The sequence below is a fragment of the Tenrec ecaudatus genome, chromosome 3 (assembly GCF_050624435.1).
Source record: "Tenrec ecaudatus isolate mTenEca1 chromosome 3, mTenEca1.hap1, whole genome shotgun sequence".
Lineage (NCBI taxonomy): Eukaryota > Metazoa > Chordata > Mammalia > Afrosoricida > Tenrecidae > Tenrec > Tenrec ecaudatus.
In genome coordinates, this window is record NC_134532.1 from 216006158 (window position 1) to 216030351 (window position 24194).

A 24194-nucleotide genomic window follows, 5' to 3' on the forward strand; every position below is an offset into this window, starting at 1 on the left:
GATTTACCAGGGTGCAGGGTCATTGAAGGGGAATGGCCTCCGGGCAGTGAGCTGATTTGGAGCAGAGGACCTGGGGCAGTGCGGGTGCAGAAGCAAGCACGTGTCTCTACAGCAGTTAAGGTAGACCCACAGAGGAGCCCTGGGGGCAGTGGTTATGTGTGGGCTGCTACCTGGAAGGTCAGCAATTCACACCTACAGGGGAAAGAGGCCGCCACTCCTGTGAAGAGTTCCAGTCTCCAATACCCACGGGGGCAGTTCTACCCTGTTCTAGAGTCGCCCTGAGTCAGAACCCGTTAGAGGGCAGTGAGCTTGGCGGTGTTCTTTCACACCAACCATGACCAGTTACTGGTACTGGAAAGGGCGTGGCAGTGGCGCTGGGGAGATGCGAGGCTGGAGAGATGCGAGGCAGTCGCTGCAGGGTAGGGACACTGTCAAGCAGGCATGGCGACCAGCCGCACTTCAGTCACTGTATACAAAGGAAAGTACAACTCAGGGTCCCCCAGGGCATCACCCCCTCAGACCACAGCCGAGGGGCGTGACTAGTCTTGCTGTGGGTCAGAGGGCACCTTAGTCGGTTATGGCAGAGGCAATTAGGGTCAAAATGATCTTCCTTTGGACCCGTTTGGAAAGTTTTTCCATTTGTAGTTATTTTCTACTTCCTTTTGATTTAAGGTTTTCTGTGCTTTGTCTAGTCACTGCTGCTGAGGGCTTTTTGTGCATCTGCTTGCTAGCTTGCTTCCTGCTTGTGTTTCCTACGATTCTCTCTCTAGGGTCTGCAGGGCAGGGAGATCTAGAAAGGCAGAGACTGGATAGACAGATAGACAGTTGCCTAGGGGCAGGACTGGGGTGACTGGGGGTGGGGGCTAGCACCAACAAGCACGAGAAGAAAGTGCTCTGAAACTGTGGCGACAATATGTGAAGGATACAAAGGGGAACCCAAAAAACCCCAGCAATGTTTTTTCAAAGCTATGCATTTAAGTTTTTGTTTTTTTATTTACAAAACAACCTTATCACCTTCAAAGTACTCTCTGTTTCCAATCAATACATTTGTCAAATCTGCTAATCCATTCTCGGAAACATTTTTTTAAATCGTTTTATTAGGGGCTCATACAACTCATCACAATCCATACATACATCAATTGTGTCAAGCACATTTGTACATTCATTGCCCTCATCAATATCAAAACATTTGCTCTCCACTTAAGCCCCTGGCATCAGCTCAGTTTTCCCCTCCCTCCCCGCTCGCCCCTTCCTCATGAACCCTTGATAATTTGTAAATTATTATTTTGTCATGTCTTGCACTGTCCAACATCTCCCTTCTCCCACTTTTCTGTTGTCTGTCCCCCAGAGAGGAGGTTATATGTAGATCCTTGTAATCGGTTCCCCCTTTCCAACCCACCCTTCCCCCACCCTCCCAGTATCGCCACTCTCACCACTGGTCCTGAAGAGATCATCCGCCCTGGATTCCCTGTTTCTAGCTCCTCTCTGTACCAGTGTATATCCTCTGGTCTAGCCAGACTTGCAAGGTAGAACTGGGATCATGATAGTGGGGGGCGGGGGTGGGAAGCGGCGGGCGGAGAGAAACCCTTAGGAACTAGAGGAAAGTGGTATGTTTCCTCAGTGCTACACTGCACCCTCACTGGCTCGTCTCCTCCCCGAGACCCTTCCATAAAGGGGATGTCCAATTGCCTACAGATGGGCTTTGGGTCTCCACGCTGCACGTCCTCTCATTCACAATGATATGAGGTTTTGTTCTGATGATGCCTGATAGCTGACTCCTTCGACACCTCGTGGTCTGCACAGGCTGGTGAGCTGGCTGTCAGCACAGCACTTCCCTCATTTTTCTTCCCCTCTGCTAAGTCGTCAAGCTGGTGTCCCTTTGCATGTGAGGAAACAAAAAGAATCGCCGCAGCGAGGCCAGGTGAGAAAGGTGTGGGTGGCAAGAGAGGGAGGCATGATGATTCTGCCCAAAACTGGCACACCAGATGGCTGTGTGAGCAGGTGCATTGTCGTGGTGGCAAAACCAGTGCCCTGTCTGTCACAAAATGGGCTTTTTTGGTCGCACACTGTTATGCCATCTTTTCAGAACCTCTCAATAGAAAGCTTGACAAATAGTCTGACCTGGTGGGATGGACGCAAATGCACTGCAAGTGGACATGTTCATCTGCTCTGGAACGAGGTTTGTCATCAATCGACATGTCACCTTTTTTGAAAATGAGACAACCACTTGTATACAGCTTAGTTTTTCCAATAGCCCTGTCCTTGTAAGTTTGTGCAGCATTTTCCCCAAGCAGGAAACAAAATTTCATAGCTACATGCTGTTCTCTTAAATTGGCCATCACAAAACACAAGATTTAAGCAAAATTTCTTTTATGAAAATATTCACTGTGGCCAGAGAGAATCTCCCAGGCAACACCACTGGGTGCACTAACTCAGCCTAGCGGGGGTAAACCAACTTAAAACAACACAGCTTAAGAAGGACCTTGGAAGAACACGGGTGCTGGAGTGACAAGACCCGGATCCCTGGCTGGCTGCACGGGTGGGTGACTCAGCCAGGTCATCTCACGGCACCTGATCCTAAATTAGGGGGGCCATCCCAAAGGCGTGCCGCAGATTGGGTGGAAAGGACCAGTGAGCTGGAAGGCTGTGCAGAAAGGCTGGTTATTGCTCACAGACTTAAAACTTTACAGAAGCCCCGGGACAACAGCCCACAAAACTGAAAAAAATCAAAACAAACCAGCTGCTACCGAGTCAGTGCTGACCTCCGGCAAGCCCAAAACCATGTCCTCCGCTACAGGAAACATGCCTTCTCAACCACGCTCAAACAAATGCAGAGGCCAGCCAAGGGCGGCGAGCCACCGGCTCCCAAACTGGGGGTGTGATGAGGAGGGCCTGCCCTGGAGAAGGACACCAAGCTTGGTAAGGTGGAGGCAGAGCAGAGGGGGAAGGTCCTCAGCGAGACGGACTGACTCCGTGGCTGCCACAGCGGGCTCCCACGTCATTCCTGTGAGGATGGCGGGTCCCCGGCGGTGTTTTGTTCTGGTGCACGTGGGGTCACTGCGTCGGTACTGGCTCCCCGGCACCTCACACCGGCACAGGTCTGGAAAGAGAGGATGTAGCCGGACAAGCAGGCTTCCAAGGGTGAGTGCATCACCTTTCTAACGGCAGAGTGAAAGGCTGGGCCTGCCGTGGGGGAACGACGGAAGGTATTTCAGGGCGAGGTGGAAAGATCTGTAAGATGGTGTGCACCCCCAAAGCCCACCCAGCTCTGACTCGGGGTCTGTAGGAGCTGGCAGTCCAGGCGGAGGGGCAGACAACTAACTAGCAGGTGAATAGACAAGAGTGTGGTAAGTGCCAAGAAGGAGGTGGCCCCACGTCATGGTGGTGTGGCCGGGGAGTGCATCCAGGTTCGTGAAGAGATGAGGAAAGAACCTGACCCCGCAGGGGGCTCCGTAGGAGGGCATGGGCATGAAGGAGACCAGGAAGTGTCTCCCAGGTTGCAGTCAGGACTCGTCTTTCACTTCCTGTCCTCATCCGGAGAAGCATCCAACAGCAGGCAGTCCACAACACAATCCCCAAGACACGGAGGCAGGAAGCGGGTGGAGAAATCTCACTGCCCAAGTGCCCTGCCAGCCCCCAAGACATCCTCACACCGGACGGACCCTCAGGCAATCCAACACATCGTCTTCCCTCTCCCGGGGCAGCGTCGCCCAGCCCCTCGGCCTCCCAGGGGTGGCGGGGCTACGGGACAAGGCTGTGAAAACAGTCTAGCAAGCTCGTAGTGGCTACGGTTTCTAGAACCCCCCCCCCCTGCTCTGATAAGCAGGGATTACTTCCAGTAAATGCCCAAGAACATTTGTTTCCAATGCTAACCGGAATGTGGCTGGCTGCGAATGGGAAGAGGAGCTCGTGGAAGGCAGCTCGCTGGCTGCTGTGCAGGAGACACGGGGGCTCGGGGCCATCTTCTGCTTGTCTGCTTTAACTCGCCGCTAATGTCCCGGTACCGGAGTTGGGCGTCGTGAACAGGGCAGGCAGACAAATGGGATTGTCCATGGGCCTCAGCGGGCGGGCTTCCAGGGAGAGTTAGGACAGGGAGCCACGCTGCATGGTACCACCGTGCGGAGCCGCGCAACCAGCAAATGCAATAAAAACGGGGAAAGGAGAACAAAAATTGAAGGAAAAATGAGACAGAGTTATTTGACAGCAAAGGGCAAGCAGCCTTAGAAAGCAGGGCGGCCTTTCTTAGCGCAACCAAGAGAGATAACAAAGCTGCCGAAGGACCGAAGGCCCTTTTCTAAATCTAGGCAGAAAGGAAATTCTCTTTTTGTTTCCACGCACACGCAAAGGAGCTGACGGCAACCGCAACACTCGGAAAACCGTTCAAAACAAAACCCACCCCCTCCTCGCTGGCCTGGCTTCCTGGCCCTTCCTCCCAGGCCGCTTGCTCTCTGGCAGCGCAAAATTATTGATTTTCAGACAAAAGTGAGCATTCAGAGGGTGAAGTCTGGTGACCGCTAGCGCTGGGGCTGATGCAAAAGCTTTTGTGATGGGAGAGGCAAGCGGTCCCATCCAAGGGGCTGCGACACCCAAGTAGCAGAAAGGGACCCTTTAAGAACGATCAAGCCCAACAAAAAAACAAAATTAGATATAAATTCAAGCTTTAGACTGTGGTCAATTGCGGTCTAGACAAAACCCGAGGTTTGCTCGCTGCCGAGTCTGTAGTCGGCTCCAAGTTTGAAAAGGTAATTGAACACAGTCTGTAATTACTGGATTAGACACAGATGGGCTCTGTACATTTCAGGGGGGAAAAGCACTGTTTTGATTCATTTTATGATTGCCTGTAAGGTCAGACTTTTCAAAATGTACTTTCATCTGTTAAATGGTTTCTCAAATTCCCTGGGGTCTAGCTTCAATAACTGTGGTGTTTTCAGCAATTTGGGCCTATCAGATCCTGTCTGTGAGGGTAACTAGCTGCCCATTTTCTAGTTATGAATGTGCATGTAGGTTAATTGCTACACCTCTTACATATTTTCTGAAGTTGAAGTTTTGGGGGGAAGAGAACTAAGGAATAAAAAAGGTGCCCCTTTCTGATGGAGAAGGGTCATTCTGACAAAACCTTTCACAGGTGGGGGTGGGGAAGTCAGTCATTTAGTAACAAATGATTCCATGCCATCCGAAGCCCACTGGGAGCATTTCCCAGAGAAGTCAAAAACAGAAACAAGGCGACATCGGCGCTCTGGGCGTGAAAGCTGCCCGAAACTCATGTGTAGCTTTGTGCACACCGAGAGCATCTGTGAAAACGGTGGTGTGTATTCGTGAGGGAATCCCTACACGCTTTTACTCGATCACTACAGTAGAGCGAGGAGGGCGTGTCCCTGATGGCACCAGATCTCTGGCCCGAGGCTCCCTGTGGCTGGCCGAGACGCCAAAGCCATGCGGCACCCGGGACAATCACCACTCGCTAGCATGGAGATGCCCATGCTCGGTCTTGAGCCTGCCTCTGCAAGGCCCATGCTGAAGCAATTTAGTTCACGGAGCCGTCCACCAAATGTTTAATTATGGAAACCAGTGGCTTTCAAAATGCCAGGAAAGGTCAGCTTTGCGTGGATACTGACCACAGGGATGAGGTTCTCACGGCTAAGGACAGAGTCCGTAGAAACGCGTCGCCTGGGCCTTCCGGGAGGGGAGGGGAGGGAAAGTGGAGCGGGCTCCATCCTCAGTCCAGGCTCCATCCTGCTCATCTTCCAGGGAGGGACAGCAAGATCTCGCCATCTTTTAAAAATGTCCTTCGCAATTACAACGTCAATCTTATCCCCAAGTTGTCTGTGAGGAGCAGCCCCACGCCCCATCGGATGGTCTGTCAGGAAAAAAGAGGCATAGACCCCCGAGGTGGTGGCTGTAGGGTTTAGCGAGTCCGTTTGTAGTGGTTACGTACAAGGGGAAAGGGACGTGCCCCGCCATGGCGGCGGCACCTACACCGACCTTGCTCACAGACTCAAACACCCGCTGAGCACAGTCCGCCCCGCACACAGTTCATGGATGCAGACCCACCCAGCAGGTCCCATACCACACAGACCAGAGGAGACCGCATTCATCTGAGCAGAAGACTGGCCAGCAAAGCCACACCACTATGGACAGGACTGTCAGCAAGAGACCGTTGGCAGGGAGGGCATGGCTCTCAAAGTGAAATCCATGACACACTGCTGGATCATGAAACCGGTTCCTCTTTTCTATTTCCCTGCTGCACACATTCCTTCTGCCACCTTGCTCCTGTGCTGCGTGGCAAGGGGCAGGGGCCCAGAGGCATGCTGAGGGTGTGGACTCACACGTTCTCAGAAGGCTGGCACGCAGAACCAAGCCGGTACCGGTACAAGGCCCCTGCCAGGAGCTGGCTAGGTGCTGGCCTTACTCCTGAGGCCCCAGGGGGTCCCACAGAGCATCTCCTGGGCAATTTCAGCCTGAGTTTCATAAGCGAGGGCGCCCCAAACAAAGCCTTAATGTAGCCCAGAAACTTCCGGCTACTTAGGAGAACAAACAGTGCTTTTTCCTAAAGAGACAGCTGTGCTGAACACTGATTCCTCCCCTCCCCCTCTGGCTCCTTCCCTAACGCCATCCATGCCAATATCGGCAAAGGCAGGCCAGGCAAGAGTGCTAGCCGACCCCTAGGACCCCTAGCTCACACCTCCTCCCATGACTGATGTGTTTGAAGTGGTGAAACCCGCTGGGAGAAGAAAAGGAGGCCTGGAGAGGCATCCGTCCGTCCGTGCGCGCCTTGCTCCAGAAAGGCCCTTACCTTTTGAAAACAAGTTACATGGTGTTTTATGGTCCCTGGAGCAGAGAGTTATAGGAAATGGGGCACTGTGCTCAGGGTGGGTTGTGTGAACCCACAGGCTGTCACTTTCACAGGCAGGGACAATAAAAGCTCACACAGAAGTCAGTGCAGAGACAGCAGCAGCAGGGCAAACGGAGCAGCGAGCCCAGCCTTGGTGGTGTCCCGAGAACCCAGCAGGAAAGGCGAGTGCATAGGGCATGTGAGGGTCCTCGTGGGCTCTCCTCAGCCTGCTCAGCCCCACCCCGACCCCTCTGCCAACTCAGAATGGCCCTCCAGGGCAGCAGAGGGCTGCCCGTCGATTTCCGAACCTGGACATCGCCCTGAAGCTCACTGCCGCCATCTTTCTCTTGTGTGGAGGCTGGTTGGTTTGAACTGACAACCTTTCAGGCAGCAGCAAGCACTTTAACCCCTGCGCCACCAGGACTCCTGCTCACACTCACAGCCTTTCCCTGCATGCCCTAAGTGGCTGGGGGTGCGGCCACAGGTTGAGCAGCCCCGCTGCCCCATGCAGCACCTTTCTTGTGGAGGGGAGGCGGCCTTGCAAGAAGCCCATCCCCCCATTAGCCGACTAAGGTAAGCTAGCCTTTCTGCTTGGCATCCAACGCTGTGCCTTCCTGAAGGTGCCAAGGGCACTGTTGGGTGACGTGTGTCCCATTTCACACCACTCGGGACCCGTGAGAGCCTTCATTTCCCAAGTCAATCCCAGTGAGAAGAGCCCCTGCTCCTAAGCCATAAGAGATGCCCACCCACCCCCGCTGCTGCCTGCAGGGTAGGGGGTATCCAGGCCACCTCCCTCTTCTATGCTTACTTTTAAATAACTGTTCTCATACCCTGCTTTTTCTAAGGCCGAGAGGTAGCGGAGGAAAGGCTGCAGCCCCTCCCTGATACGGAAAATCAAGCCTGCCTAATACAATTCCCTGCACGACTCCCAGTAGCTTCCCGCCAAGTCAGGCATAATGCTGGAATTAGGAGCGGTGAGCCCAGCCAGGAGCCCCGGGGTCCTCCGACGGATCACACAGCCCTCTGCATCCCCCGGTGTGGTGAGCACGGGAGCTGGGGCCTGCTGAAAACATTCACAACACGCCTGTCATCTAGCTGCAGCCCTGTAACAGGGAATGGTTCCCAGCCCTTGAGGATGGAACAGAGCAGACCGCTTTCCAGAGCCTTCTGTGAGAGAGAAGGGGCTGCCCTGTGCAGAGGTCAAAGTTCCCCAACCCCTCAAACGGGGGCTCTGGTAATTCACATTCCCAAATTCCCCGAGAGCATGGCTGGCATTCAACTAAATCTGCTAAGACATCCGACACAGAACATCCCTCTCCTTCCATCCACCCCCACCTCCACACAGTAACAGTAACCCCAACACTGTGGGCTAGCGTCCAGGGCTGATGGCTCGACTTCCGTTCCCATCGCATTCTTGCACAGGAAAACCAAGTTTGGGAGCAGGGCACTGAGCAACTGCACCATGAATTAGGGAGGATGAAGACAGTGTCCTTCTTAAACTGCGAGCTCAGGGCTCTGGAGGCCGGGAACCCTCTCAGGGTGAACATGCAGACGCTGAGCTCGACTGTGTTTGTTGGAAATGTCTTCAACCCACTCAGGCCCTAAACCCAACTTTCCCAAATGACATCCTGAGACGTTCCAAGGACAATGCTTCTCGCAGGCTTGCTGGGAAGACCTGTGCTGGGGACACAGCTCTCAGGGACAGAGGAGGGCCACAAGTCAGACATGCCTCGAAAAGGAGAGCAAGTCCTCAGCCCAAACAGCACACGTCAGCACCGACATCAGGACCTGGCCTGCCAGGTGGGTGAAGCACCTCAAAGGCAGCCGTGGACTGCCCTCCCCTCGCCTTCGCCACCCCACTCCCTCCAGCTTCCACCACCTCTCCCAACAGCATCTACAGGGGCTGCCCAAGGCTGACACCCCAACCCCCAGCCCCCAGGCAGCGTCAGGAAAGTTCCCCTCCTGGGCAGGCATTTGGGGGCAGCCTGCATGGATGGCTCCGACTTTCCCACGATGGAGCTTTTGCAAACGGCTACACAAACCCAGTCATCTCGCAGTGCAGGCCGACTTTTCCACTCAAATGCCACTGAGATGCTTATGTGGGGGCAAACTGTAGGCATAATTCTTGCGAGGGTAGAATTCCACCCAATGATCCTAAAATTATTTCAAGGAATCCGTCTCCAAGAATGCATCATGAAATCAGAGGGCCCAGTGAAGCTGGGGGGTGGGAGGAAAGAAAATGAGAAACTTTCAAAGGGGCAGCAGGGAGGGGCGTGGCCCATTGCCACACCAGGGAGCAGCTGGAACACAGGAGACTGTGGAAAGGGTCTTTAAAATTATTAACTGATCAAAAATTTGTAGTTGTCTCACACACACACACACACACACACACACACACACACACACACACACACACAGCCATTCAGTTCAGACCATCCCCAGGAACATGCACATCTGTTTAATATTACAAGCCAACTGTCAACATCCTAAGTGAAGTTTTAATTTAATATTTTCTCTTTCTTGATGTTTTACCTTTAATCAATGCCTCATGAGAGTATCAGCTTTCTATAAGAAACTGTTAAATATAAAGAAATGTTATTGTAGCATGTTTATAAAATCATAGTTCGAGAACTTTTTATTTTTCCAGAGCCTGACCACAACTTAATGATCTGCAGGGCATTCCAGGCGCACAATTGCCGGCTCCAGCTCCCCGGCAAGTTAAACACGGCCTCCTTCGCAGGGCAGCGGGCAGCGGGAGACCGCAGCCGGCCTGGATTGCCCAGAGTCAGCACTGGGCCCTTTCGACATGGTTTCTCTTTTCATTAAACAATATTTGTTTCCGCACTAATCATTCAGTGGTTTTCATCGCCAGCACCATTGCCCATGCGCCCTTCACGTGGCAGGCAGGCAGACCGGCAAGGCTGGGGTTCCAGACTCGAACCAGGGACCCACCCCAAGGACTGGGAAAAAATGCACACCCAGAGCAGCTGGTTGCCCCCACTCCTGTGACCTAGAGTCTCAAAGATGCCATTTCCCTGTCTGTCCCAGCCCCCCCGCAGGATCCAACCCCCAGCAGGGAGTCCCGCCTGGGGGGGCGTCTTCAGAGGAGCAGACCTTCACCCCCACACTGACAGCCCAGTGCTTTAACCTCTAGACCTCCAGAGGCTGAGGCTCCCATGGGGCAGCCGGCCTCCTCTTTCTCCCATGGGGGCACAGCCTCCTCTTTCTCCCATGGGGGCAGCCGGCCTCCTCTTTCTCCCATGGGGGCACAGCCTCCTCTTTCTCCCATGGGGGCACAGCCTCCTCTTTCTCCCATGGGGGCAGTCGGCCTCCTCATTCTCCCATGGGGGCAGCCGGCCTCCTCTTTCTCCCATGGGGGCACAGCCTCCTCTTTCTCCCATGGGGGTAGATGGGGGGTTTGAACCATTGACACCACAGCCCTGGGGCCACCAGAATTTCATTGAACTCTGTGCCCCTTCAAACACAACTGCCTGGCAGAGCTAGTGGTTCGCTGGCTGTGGGCACACAGCTCTGAGAGGGGAGAGAGGAAGAGGAGGGAGTGCCTTGCAGGCTCAGGTCTCCTGGCAGGGGCAGTAAAAGGCTGGAGGTACTATACTCGGGAGAGCAGTAAGAGCGCTGGGGACAGTCACTCGGTTAAAAGGCATGCCCAGTGGTGGCTCTGAATGCCAGGGACTCCCAGGCAGAGCACCCAGAAGCCTGCAAGGAGTCTTCTCAGGAAAGGAAAGGGGGTGGGGGTGGGTGCGGCTGTATGTGGAGGTATTGGGAGCAATTTAAAGCAAGTGAAATGTCAAAGAAGCAAAACTGGATGGAAGTACAGGCAAAACCAAACCTCTAGGAAGCCTTCAGAAGCCACTGGTGAGGCGGCTTCCAAGAGCACATGGGAGGGGCTTCAGAGAGAAGGAACAGGCTTCCCCAGGCCTCTTCTGCCCAGCCTGCATACCACTCGGGTTGTCAGGAGGGCGTGTACTGAGCCGCACACACACTGATTTGGGGCAGGTACAGGAGACGGGGAGAAGCACACCAGACAGACAGAGCCCCAGGGACACGGGATACACACGAGGGCAGGCTGGCCGCACTTCTTGCGCTATGATCAGGAAACCAGAGGGTCACCTGCCCACAAGTCAACTCACCACTGGATGGGAAAGCCTCCGAGGCCCTGCTCCTCATGCCACCCCCTGACACCAGCGGCACCAGGTGCTCACGCCCGCCCCTGGCTCCTTTGGGTGTTGTCACTCCCCAGAAAGGTTTCTGGGGCCTTGTCTCCTATCCTTAAATCACCAGTGAACAGCATCGGGCTGGCTCTCCCCTCACAGTGTTAGCGTGTCACCAGCCACTCCCGGAGCGACGGCCGGCAGGCTGGGTGTTCCACAAGCCCTCACCTCACTGGGGGCCTCGGCTCATCTTGACCACCCACTAGGCCACCAACTGAAACCTTAGTCATCCAGAACCACTGATTTCCATCTCCTGCCCCCGCCGACCAGCTCCAAAGCCTGCCCTCTATCCCCACAGCACTGGCTGCTGGACTCCGCCCCCTTGCTGCCCCATGACTCGGCTCAGTGCTGCCGCGGGCCCACTGCCTTCCCAGGCTGCACACGACTTCCTCAGCCACAGCCTCCCCTCCAGACCATGGATCTGACCTGGTCGTCACCCTGCTGAAAATGCCTGACAGCTCTCCTTGGCCATGACAAGCCCACTCCCGGGAAATCCCTGCCTGCTTCCAGGCTCTGCTCAAAACCAGGCTGCTGTGAGGCCCTGCCACTGAGCTCTTCAGGGGACCTTCCTGCACCCCCCCTCCCGAGAAATGCTGGTGACAGCACTGATCGCGGTTGCCAGGTGTCTGAGAGCCGGTTCCGACCCAGAGTGACCTGATGTACCACAGTGCGGTCCTGCACTGTCTTCACAAAGGTCGGTCCTATGTCTGAGCCCATTACTGTCAGTCCATCTCCCTTCCTTGCCTCAGTGTGCTTCTTTCTCTACCTTCCTAATGCCGAGATCCTTTAACCACTTGACTTACTGCCAGTACAGCCAGCAGGCGCCTTAGCAAGGGGGGCGTACTTTGGACGTGATGAGGAGGGGCCAGTTCCTGAGGAAGGGTCGGCACAGAGAAGAGGGTCCTTAAGGAACTGGACTGACACAGTGGCTGCAGGGTGGGCTCCAGGCCAGCAGGCACCGCACCGCAGCTGGTGCAGGCTAGCACAGGGTCCCCTCTCTATGGCACTCGGGGCCACTGTGAGCAGGACGTATAACAAGATGTTTCTCGAAGTTGGGCTTGTCTCCCTCTCTCCAGTACATGCCTGGTGCACAGTGGATGCTCCCGCACGTCCGCTGCCTCTCAATGACACCCTCAGTGCACAGTGGAGTTGGTTGGCTCTCAAGAGCCCAGGGCAGGGGCACCACTGTGAGTGCACTGTGCAGGTACTGCTGCCCATCAACCCTCACCACCCCTCTCCCAGAGCCCTTCGGAACCCACCCTTCCCCTGCTCAGTGCTGGCTCCTGCTACAGATGCAGTGTGCTCTCTCCCTCGGGACAGGGCCAAGGACAAGGTATGCAACAGCAACTTGCCACTAGGGCTCCGGTCCGTCCATTTATTCCAGTCCACACAAGCTTCTGTGTGTCTCGGTGATCGGCAGGCTGCTGACAAATCCTCTTGGTCAAATGTTAGCCGCCCCCCCACCCCCACCAATGTCCAATCACGACAGTGGCTTCAGAGGGTGGAGCTGCTGCGGAGCCACTTCAGTTCAGGGCAGAGCTCAGCACAGAAGGGCATGGTCGTCTGGTAGACCTTCTCACAGGGCCAGGGCAGTCATGCAGAGGGTGTACGCAGAAACTTGAACACAGCCTCAGTGAGGGGGAGGCCAGAGAGGCTGAGCCGAGGGTGTGCTGGTGGGACGAGGCACCTGAGGCTGTCCTATGGGGGACTTTCTTTGGGAAGCCTTACCCCCATCCACCCTACAGTTCTGATCTTGCCCCTGCAGACTGCACTCACTAGACTGGAAGGTCATTTCCGAGAGCCATGCCTGGAGTCCCTGGAGGATGCTCACGTGGCCCTTTTGAAGAGTGTGACCCAAGGAGCTCTCGATCCTTGTGGGAGGGCTCAGAGACAGCAGAAAACCGCCGCCTTCAGACATGTGGACCCAGAGGAAGCAGGTATGGAGAGAGCATCACTTGGAGCTTGCTATGTTGGGCTATAATTTGGTAGCTATCCTTTTTGGTTTAGCCTCATGTTTATACACAGACAGTAGATGCCAAGGAGCCAGTGGGAACAGTGACTCACAAGCCTTGGCCGGGCACCACGGACAACACCGATGAACCCAGAGGCTGAGCGCTGGCCCACTCTAAGGCGCCTCAGAATAAAGGCCTGGTAATCTACTAATGAAAAACCTGGCACTGAACAAGGTGGCTGGCTACTGGGACACGCATGGGCTCTCCTCTAAAGCATTCTCCAGAGGCCCTGCCTACCGGGAGGCTCCTCCCTCTGTGAGTTCCGTTCAGTGGAGTCCAGTCACCGTGAGACTGCTGTCAACTGCACACGCTTTACACTCAGGGCAGGGACCCTTGGGTGGACTAGAACGTGCCTTTAACAAAACCCACAGCAAGCCCCTGCTGCAGAGTGAGTCCATTTCAATTCCTAGGGATCCTCCAGGACACATCCGAATTGATCCAACAGGTTTCCAAAGCCTGGATCTTCAAAGGAGTGTCTTTCAAGATGCTGGCTCATCTTTCTCCTCGGAGCGGCTGCTGGCCTCAAACTCTAGCAGCCGGGCTCTTTAACCACTGCCGCAGGGCCTGAGTTATCGCATCCTCAGCGAGAGCTCGGGACGCAGCCAGATCGCTGTGACTTGTCTCGTGGGGAACGAGCAGTCGTGCGCATGTGTGAGCAAAGCTGCATGATGAGCATGTTTCCTCTGGGTGGCAGGCCTCGGGACAGCGATGGGGCTCATGCGGTGACTGAGGGGGCTGCTGGGGAGGGGAGGGGGTGACTCAACACATGGGTTCCAGCACTAGGCTCACAAACTCGGGCTGAAGGGCATACTGTGCTCCTGGCTGGGAGTGAGGCTCGGAACAAAGGCCCTGGCCACTGGGTTCAAGAACAAGCTGTAGGAGAGTGAATGAAAGACAGACGACGATGATGAAAGTGAAGGCCCACATGGGTCAGCTGATCCCCAGAGCAGTAGTCACAAGGCTGGGACAACAGCACAGGCGTCAGCCTATAAGCGAGAGCCCAGTCCTCCCAGAACATCAGTCCAGGGGGTCATGGGCGAGCACTGGCCTGAGTGCCAGCTGAGGCCGTGGGAAAAGCCTACAGTAGGCGGTGCGCTTGAGGCACCAAGACCTGAAAAGCAGGACTGGAGAGGGAGGGAGGGAGGGAGGGAGAGAGGGAGAAAGCAGGTTCTTGGGCAGTTGTGTTTTTGTGTGTGGCTGAAATGTTTCCAGCCTTGCGCCTTTGACAAGGGAGACAGAGGCCCAGGGCCCACCTCCCCACAGAAAGGTACTTGGCCACTTCCAGAGAATTCATCACCTCTCCCTGCTATCTCCCGCTTTTCCTTCCTCCCCTTTAATTTAATTTGGGGTTCACTTCCTCTTGGCGCTGCCTGCTTACCAATCGCTGCCTCGCAGTCTGGAGTCAATTAGGGTGCTGGTGCTCCCCAGCCCGCCCTCATCTGGGAACCCTCGTACATAGACTGTCATCTGTCAGAAGGCTGAGCTCTTAGCCCTATTGCTCCAAATGCCCCACTCAACCCACACCCGCTCTCAGCGGGGCCAGCCCTCCTCAGACCCTGTGGGGCTTTGCTTGCATGACAACAGCATCAAGACAGCCTGTCCCCACTGGAGGTAGGGGGTGATTTCCTTATTGCTCTAATGGCGTCCCTCGGCACGGGCAGCATTTAACCAGTCCCTTCACATCAAGTCTGCATTATGGAATTCCCTTCCAATATCGCACAGAGACTGTCCACTGACGGCATGAAAACACACGTTTCCCCTGAAACAAAAACAGGAGGAGGACAGGCTTGACGGAGAGCCTGGTAATGTGTTACAGACCCAGAGCTGGGCAGACCGACAATCAAACACCTCTCCACTTGGCCTGGGAGCAACATGTGAAGCACTGCACCATGTGAGTGTGAGCCCAGTATCTGACTTCTCCCTGCTGCAACACTGAGCCAGAGAGGGTGAGATCTCATACAGAAGCCACTGGAAACAAAGCAGGCAAGTCCTGGTGGGGAAGCGCTGGGCTGGCAGTTCAAATCCACCAACCACTCCACTGGAGAAAGAGGAGGCTTGGCTATCTGCTACCGTAAAGATTGACAGTCTAGGAAAGCCTGTATTAGGGTCACTATCGACTAGATGGCAGCGAGTATTTGTGGGGAAACAAGTAAGAGAGGTGACGGGCCCGAAGTCCTCACCCTAATTAGGAACCATGTCCCTGTCACTGGCCATCAGCACCAGCCTTGATACAGCTGTCACTGCTGCAGGTACCAACCTACAGTGAACCTCCTTCTAGCCCAGGGACTGTGTCATGCTTCCAGGGGAGGTTCCAAGGTAGGAGGGCAACATTAAAGATGAGTGCTCCCCCAGACCCTATGACACCCCCACTTCCAGCCCTCCTACCTCCTGCAGGAGCTCCAACCCCCACCCCAGCAGATGCCAAAATGCAAGGCGTTCTTAAAGCCAGTCCCTGGGGCAAAGTGGGCTGGCACAGGCAGTGGAGGTGGATGGCGTTGGCACACCGTGACCCCCCCTCATGCACATGCTGCTGTCAGTCCCCATGGGTGAGTCACTGCAGGGCTCCCTGCCGGGGCCTACTGTACATACCACACCTGCTGTTCAAGCTCTGATTTCCATGGGGTGGGGCACTTCAGGGTCTTCAGAAACCCAAACCAAGCCCACTCCCAGCGACTCCTTTGGACAGAGGAGGCCTGCCCCACAGCGTCTGGGACTGTCCACCTTCACAGGGTCAGGCACTCACTGTTTCCCCACAGAGCAGCTGGTAGATCTCAAACCACTAGCCTTGGGGCTAGCACCAAGCTCTCAACCACTGTACCACCAGTACTCCTGTGGGGGATGTTAGAGATCCACCTACGTCACCTCTTCCAAGTAGCCTCCCTCTCAATTGCACCCTCTAACAGATGTCTAAAGGAACTCGGTGGTCTAGTATGGGTTATGTTTGGGGCTGACAACGTCAGCAGTTCAAAACCACTAGCTGTTCTCAGGAGGAGTGTGAAGTTTTCTGCTCCTGTACAGAACACCCTGTCCTATTGGGTCGCTGTGAGTCGGAACTGACTTGATGGCAGTGGGTTTGGAGTTTTGTACCACAATCCAGACGCAGTGACAGTCTATGAGGGAGAGAGTCACCTGTCTGGGGGGTGCTGGCTGCACCTGGGACAGAGCACAGCACGGGAGAATGCAATGCTGGGCCCTGGCCGGCCCCGTCTCAAATGGCAGTGCCAGGGACACCACCTGGGTCACATCACTTCATCGTACCCCGGCTTCTTTACAGGGGAAGTCCTGGCAGTACCTGACTCGCCAGCATGTCCAAACAAATGCTCACGGTGTCAGCCCGGTGCTGCGTAGAACAGACACTCGGCAAATGGTAGCGATTATGCACGCTGATTGTGTTTTCAGACTGACGGGCCGAGAGCGGAGACTTCAAGGCAGCATTTGTGGGCCATTTTCCTGTAGGCTGCGGGAGCCTGAACTTTGAGTTCAGCTGAATTATAGGCAAATGACTCGCCGCCGAGGCCACACCGTTGCCTCCTTTGTGAGTTTCCTGTGCCATTAGACACCATCTACTCGGACATGCTGCTCATCCAGGAGCTCACCCCATTCCCACCACAGATCGAAGCTCCCCGGCAAGCAGGTCTTGTGTTGCTTTGATTTTTGTTTTGGAATCACTCATGAGAGGAACTCTGGGTGACAAGAGATGCTGTGTTCCCGCACCTGGGGAGCCGAGGGCACTGCCAGCTGGTCCCCTTCAAGGGCAGTTTTGCAAGTCCGGGATCCTCTTCCTCTGACTGCTCTAAGGACACCTGGTTACTTCCCCATCTAGTACCTAGGAAGAAAGGCCTGGCGAGATCACAGCCCCCGAAAAACTGCGGAGCACAGCTCTACGCTGGAACCCCAGGCAGCCCCGAGTGGTAATCGCCTCAATAGCAACTATCGGGCTTTTTACTTCACCTGTTTTGGAGATGAGGTCACCGTGGTTATGCAACTCATCCACGGTCACACAGCAGGTGAGAGGTGTTCAAATCCAGGCCTTCCTGGTCCAAGTGTCATTCACTACCCAGCTAAGGACCCAATAGCAACTCAAGAAGATACTCACAGGCATCGAAGAGTCAAAGGATTTCTGATTTTTAAAAAACAAATCCTTGACATTTTAGGGAGGAGGATGCAGGTGGAGAAGGCATAAAACCAAGCTTTTCAACGGAAACACCAAGGTTCAACAGTAGCCAGGCAGTCTGCATTTATGCCGACAGAGAGGCTGTCAAGTGATGGCAACCTGAATGCCAGTCCCCAGGGGCCCTGGTGGGATGGAGGTTATGCACTGGTTGCTAACCACAAGGCCGGCAGTTCAAAACCACCAGATGCTCTGAGGGAAACCCATGCACACACGGCAGTAGTTCTACCCTGGCCTACAGAGTTGCTGCCAGCTGGCATTGGCTCGACGGCACCAGAGTTTGGTTTGCTTTTCTTCTATGCCAGAATCCCTGTTCTCCTTTCAACAGGTGCACCACACTGGCCATCACTCACCCAGCGCCCCCTGCAGATAGGGACAGGGATATGCACACCAGGTACATACGTCCTGATGAATCTGTCTACAGTTTAATGGCGACAGGCATTCAGTAGATGCAAATTTGGGGACCTGAGCATTGAAGCCCCATGTTTTTAAAAACCTTCACCAGTCTGTGTGTTGGTGGGGATATCTAGTTTCAGCACAATGCTTTTCAGCTCACCATAAACCTTCCAATCTTGGCAATAACTCCTTCGAGACAGCATTCTGACAGCGGCAGACATTCTGTCTGCCAGGGGGAAAGGAAGCGCGGGCGTTATAGTGCAGTGAGCAGCGTGGCTGCACTAGACCTCCTGCTGAACAGCAAAGACATGCCTTTGAGGACTAGGTGCACCTGGCCCAACCATGGTCCTTGCAATCACGCATGCAAGGGGTGGGCGGAGGCTGAATACGGAACACCACAGAGCGGCTGCATTTGAATTACGGGCCTGGTGAGGAACATGGAACACACCACAGACTGCCAGGAGAACGGGGCAAATCCACCTACAAGTCCACCCTGAGTGTTCCTTAGGAGCGAGGATGGAGACACGCTGTCTCAGCAACTGTACCGTGTTATCAGGAGGACATCAAATTAGTAAACTCGAAGGTCAGTAAAAAGAGGAAGGTCCTCAATGAAATGCAACGGGCTCAAGCATGGAAATCGCTGAGGGTGGCGCTGTGAGGACCTCAGGACCGGGCAGATGTCCTTCAGTTGTCCATCGGGTCGCTGGTCACCCTGAGTTGGAATAGACTGGAGGGCACCTAACAACAACAACAAACGTACTCTGCGAGGGCAGATGGCTCACTGAAGGCAATGAATAAATGCGCCACTGCACCTGAGGACGGGTCCTAAACTCCGGCACCCGGGCTCGGCTCTGAACCTGCACTAGAGCACATGGTCCTCCTCTGGGCAACTCAGAGGGTCAGCAACGCCGACCACACAAAGCAGCCGACAGATTTGTAACTGTCTTCTTGGGGTCAGAGCACAGGACATCCAGAAACTGGCTCTCTTCTCGTCCTTGTCTGCTACGAGGGAGACGGACCAAAAGAAAAGGATGCTGGGAAGAATGGGAGGTCATTTGGAGCAGGTGCAATGTAAACACAAAAGCTCCCAAGACACAGGCTTTCTCCATGTGTCTCTGAAAGACACAGCTCCTGCCCTGACTCCACAGAGCAGCGGGGCTCAGCCTTCCTCAGCCGCCACCCTTCCATACAGTTCCTCATGTGATGGTGACTCCAACCATAACATTATTTTCATGGCTACTTCATCACTGTCATTTTGCTACTGTTAGGAATTGGGCGACCCCTGTGAAAGTCGTTTGACCCGCAAAGGGGTTGCGACCCAAAGACTGAGAACCGCTGCCATAGACCCTGTAAGCCTCAACACCTAGACATGATGTCACTAAACGTCAGAACTGAGCTTTTCATGGCATGCTGTCCAACCCCTGACAAATACACCCTCGTCTCAAACATCTCTCACAATCATCCTGTTTACACACCTCCAGTGACAGGGGACTCAGCGCCCACAGGCCCTTGGGCAAGGACCTAGAGCAAATGCTCACCTTGGAAGATTCTCTTTGAGGGAGGCAGCGTGAGGTCTGAGTGCCCGCCCAGTTCTCCACTGGACTTGCCCACTCAACTGTGTTGCTTGCCCCTGCAACAAACAGACAGACAGACCTGCTGCCATTCTGACTCCTCACCACCCAGCAGGACGAAGTAGAACCACCCGAGGGATTTCCCTGCTCTATCACTCTCAGATCCCCTCTTCCTGAGATTCAAAACCAAGCCGAGCTACTATCAAGCCAATTCTACCTCACAGAGAGGCCAATAGGGTCCTGACGGGGGGGATCTTCAGAGAAGCAGGCAGCCTCATCTCCGTCCCCGGAGCAGCTGGTGGTTGGAACATCCAGTGCGGGGTTACTGAACCCAACGTCTGGCACACCAGAGTGCCTTCACCAGAGCAGGCCTCAAGATGAGCACTGTTAACCGAGCAGTGACTAGAGCCAGAGTGCTCTCCGGCTTCGCTGCTGGGCTCCAACCCGGGGATATTCCATACTGCACAGAAAGGATCGTGGCCTGGCCTCATTATCCTGAGCAGGGCAGGACCAACAATGCTCTAGCAAGATCCACAGTTTCTCTCTTGCTTGAATTCACTGGCTTCTCATGGTCACATTTCCAGAAGTGGATCGCCAGGCCTTTCTTCCTAGTGTATTTAGTCTGGAAGCTTCCCTGAAATCCACCCAGCAGCACGGTCACCTATACGTCTTCCTGGGCAGATAGCTGCACCTGAGGCGGGACTCCTTTACTGAACCACCCATGCCTCCCTCCTTCAGCCTGAAAGGGCCCTCCACACACACAGCTCCCTAGCAGACACCTCCATCTGAGGTGCCTGACCAAACTGGGGAGAGGCCAAGGAACCTGGGGCTGACTTCCTTCCTCTCACTTCAACCCCAGAAGCCTCCTTTCCCGCTGTCCCTTATAGGAGGTCAATGCTGCTTTTAATTAGGAAACAGGAAGGTTCCATTTACAGGCAAATAAACAGGGCACAAAAGCTCAGCAGTGGCAGGTGGAGACAGCAGCCTGGACTCTGGGCTCCTTCTGGAGGACCTTCCCGCACAGGGCCACCTGCAGGAGCTGTGCTCCGCACCAGCTGCCCGCCAGCCCCACCCAGCCTTATTTTCCTGGGGCCTCCTGCTCTAGCCACATTCACACACTCATTGACCCAATTCATGTCAGTTTGTCCCCAACTATATGTGCACACACTGTTCTGTGAGCCCGAGATGCCCTTCCCCACCCTGTCTGGACCAGAACCAAAACATTCAATGTTTCCGGCATTATCTCCTCTAGCAAGCCCTTCCTGGCCTTCAAGTGGCCTCAGCCACCCTCTCCTCTGAAACCCACACTCCCCACCTCCCCCACTTTTCTGTCCCAGCACCTACATAGCTCTATGTCGTTCATATGTCTCCTTTGCCTCGCCTTTTATACCACGTTACCAGAAGCTAGGTGCTTAATTGTTGTTAGGTCTCATCATGGAGAGGGTTCCCACCCATAGCGACCCACAAGCACAACAGAATGAAACACTGCCCGGTCCTGAGCCATCCTCACAATTGTTCTTACCAGCCATGATGTCCCTCTCCAGGGACTGGTCTCTCCTGACATCATGTCCAAAGTACACGAGATGAAGTCTCGCCATCCTTGCCTCTAAAGGAACACTCTGGCTGTACTTCTTCCAAGACAGATGGGTTCGTTCTCCTGGCAGTCCACTCAATCATCCATTTGATCCCTTCATATGTATGCAAAAGTTGGACAAAGAATAAAAAAGACCAAAGAATCGATGCACATGAATTATGAGGATGGTAAAGAACAGTGAAAGGTGCTTGCTAATGGACTCAACATACTCATTTAGTCTAATCCCCTTCTCAGGGTCCTGGTGGTACACTGGGTTGCGAGTTGGGCTGCTAACAGCCAGATCAGCAGTTCAAAACCACCAACGGCTCCTTGAGAGACAGAAGAAGCTTTCTAGTCCCATGAAGATTTACAGTCTCGGAAATGCACAGGGTGGCAGAGTTTGTTTGAGCTGTGGAACTCCTTTGAACGCATTAACATCCTCCGTAAACTGCTGCTCATCAGTTCAGGCATGCACACGCTCACTCACAAACACCCGCACACCTGGGTGTCTACAGATCCGAGGGGCACTGGACTGTGGGCCACATGCTCAAGTGGCTGACTGGGAAATGAGGCCACCTTCAACTTCAGGGCCTCTCATTTAGACTTGCCAAAGCGCTAAACCTGGTTTGGTCTGACCTCCATACTTCCACAGCTCTTAAAGAAGCAGACAAAGCTTTGTGTACCCTGCAGGCCCCATAAACACCCGATTCACTTCTGGTGCCAAGGATACACGAAAGGAACAAGGGAGGCATTCTCTCGCCTCTTACGAGGCTGCCTGTTTAGTGGGGGAAGCTGTGGCGCATTTGTTCATTCATTCACTCCACAAACATTGACTATGAACGGCTGCCAGTCCTGCCTCGGGTGTTCTGAGAGAAAGCCAAGGCCGCCCCAGCCCCCAAAGAGGTCCCTGCTCTCAGAAATGGGAAAGGCTTGCTGTATTCGGTACATAGAGAGCCCTTGAGAAGCCCGGAACCCGAAAGATTACACTAACCTAATCTCAAGAACGGGAGAAAGGCGAGGCTTTATGCTCCTGCAAACAGCTGGCCTCGGAAACGCGCATGCGTAGTTCTATCCTGTCCTATCGGGTCGCTACGAGGCCGCATCGACAGGATGGCAGCATGTTCGCTTTGGGTTTGGGGAACGTCAGTGAGTGCCTGGAGGGGAGGGGAGACGAAGGGGCGGCTGCATTAGCGCCTGGTCTTGGGTCAGACGCACAGACAGGGGAGGGGGTGAGGCTGAGGAAGCAAAGGTCTGGGGGTTCAAGTCTGCAGTGACGGCGTGCTCATTACTACACAACGCGCCCGAGGTCACCGAGTGCCTCCTTCCGCCCGAGAGAAATCGGCTCCCTCGATCTCGATCTCCAGCTATGGACCCCCACTTGCCAAAGAGAGGGAGTTTCTTCCCCCAAACAGCTGTCAGGTCTCAGAGAAGCCACCGCTCCGGTTCCCGCGGCAAGTCTCTTTCCCCAAGCGTTCGCGTCACACAAAGGCTCCCCGACAGAGTCCGAGGGTGCGGGTCCGTCCCACTCTCCCACCCCCCCCGCCGTTTCCCTAGCAACCAACTCACCACTTCACGCGCCCGGCTGGAGAAGTCGCCCTTGGGCCGAAGGCTCCGGCGGAACAGCTCGTCGCGGCTGCCATCGGCTCCGCCGCCCACCGCCACTCCCAGAGCCTTGTTGCGCGTCTTCACGGTCTTGACGCTCGCCCGGAACAACAACGTAATGTCGACCGCCATGGAGACCCACACCCGCGGCCCCCACCGGGTCCGCCCACATCAGCAACCGGCGACAGCGACGGGAGCCCGGGGGTGGGAGGACTGTTGCCCTCGCACGCCTCCGTCCGGCAGCCGCGGCGCGAGGAGAAAGGTTCCGGCCTCCGGCCAGCAACCGCTGCGCTTCCGGCCAGCAACCGCGGCCTGAGAAGAAGGGTTCCGGCTTCCGGCCAGCAACCGCGGCGCGAGGAGAAAGGTTCCGGCCTCCGGCCAGCGCATCTCGGCGACTTCCCGGCCCGGCAGCTCGCGCCTCTTTCTTCTCCCTGCAACCCCCTGCGTCCTTGGCAGCTTCGAATGGCCCCGGATCCCCGTGTGCTGGTTTAGGGAGTTTGGGTCCCGGACTGTAGGGTCGGAAAGCCTGGAAGGATATGTTCCTTGCCTGGTAGCATGCGGCCCGGCCGATCTCAGGGGACGGAGAGGAGATTCTGGCTTGTCCTGGGACAGTTGGCATGGAGTTGATTCTGGCTGCTGGCCACCACATATGTCAGAGTTGAACTGCTCCTTAGGGTTTTCAAGGCTCTGATTTCTTGGCCACAGATCGCCAGGCCTTCCTTCCTGTGGCCCTCCAACCAATTGTCTCGACTAATGCCAACCTCGCATTGAAATAAGCCCTGGTGGTGTTGTGGTTATGAGTTTGGCTGCTAGCCGCAAGAACAGCAGTTCAAAACCAGCCGCTCCTGGGGAGAAAGGGCTTTCTACTCCTTTAGAGTGACAGCCTTGGCCACAGAGGGCAGTTCTACTCTGCCCGATAGGTTCACGATGAGTCGGAATTGACTAGGCAGTGAATCTAGCATTTGCAAAGCGATTGCACATTGAGCTTGCTAATCTCAAGGCCATCAGTTCAAAACCACCAGACACTCCTTGGGAGAGGGATGAGGATTTGTACACCCATGAAAAGTTACAGTCTTGGAAACCCACATAAAGCAAATTGGAACAGGTTTTGTTGTTTTAGTGTGGCATTTAACTGTGACACATACTGAGTATGTTTATTTAAACATGGTTCTCCTTGTTGTGAAATGGAGTTGCTTCCAACTTGTGTTAGTCCGGGGTTGACTAGAGAAACAAATTCATAGCAGCTCATGTGTATAAGAAAGAGCTTTATCCACAAGAGCAGTTGAATATTGAAAAAACATCCCAGCCCAGTTCAGATCTGGTCAAGTCTGATATTAGCCCATATGCCCGATATCAATCTATAAATTCCTCTTCAGACTCACAAAATACATGACTTTGAATGCAGGAAAATCACAGGCCAGTAGTGGAAAATATTGTGGGTCCAGTGGCATTGTAAGCATCTCAGTACTGGCAAGGATCTCCACGGTGGCGCCTCCAGCTCCAGAGGTCTGGCTCCATCAGCCTCTCTCCATGTGTCTTCTCCACAAGGATGTCTTGTAGGGAGTGAGCATAGAGAGAGTGTCTCCTGCTTTCAAGGAGGAAATACAGGAGTTCCCAGAATCCTCAGGACACAGTATGACACAGAGGCCTCATTGGCTATATCCTAATTGACAAGCTAGACTCCACCCCTACATTCTGAATCAGATTTGTTTATGCCACAAAGCGTGGTTATTGTTGAAAAACAGCCCCCCCCCAACATTCCATTTATTGAAACATGAGGTTTATTCTGAGTTGTTCTGTGTGCA

The 24194-nt window shown here is 54.6% G+C and overlaps 1 protein-coding gene across 1 annotated transcript in view; it reads right to left on the reverse strand.

Moving 5' to 3' along the window:
* Positions 1-22658, reverse strand: part of STX18 (syntaxin 18) — a 62692-nt gene extending 40034 nt beyond the window's left edge. Inside the window, exon 1 of the mRNA XM_075544544.1 lies at positions 22354-22658. Within this exon, the coding sequence (XP_075400659.1) occupies positions 22354-22521 (168 nt within the window). The 5' untranslated portion in view covers positions 22522-22658. The remainder of the gene's footprint in view (positions 1-22353) is intronic.
* Positions 22659-24194: the final 1536 nt, after the last annotated feature.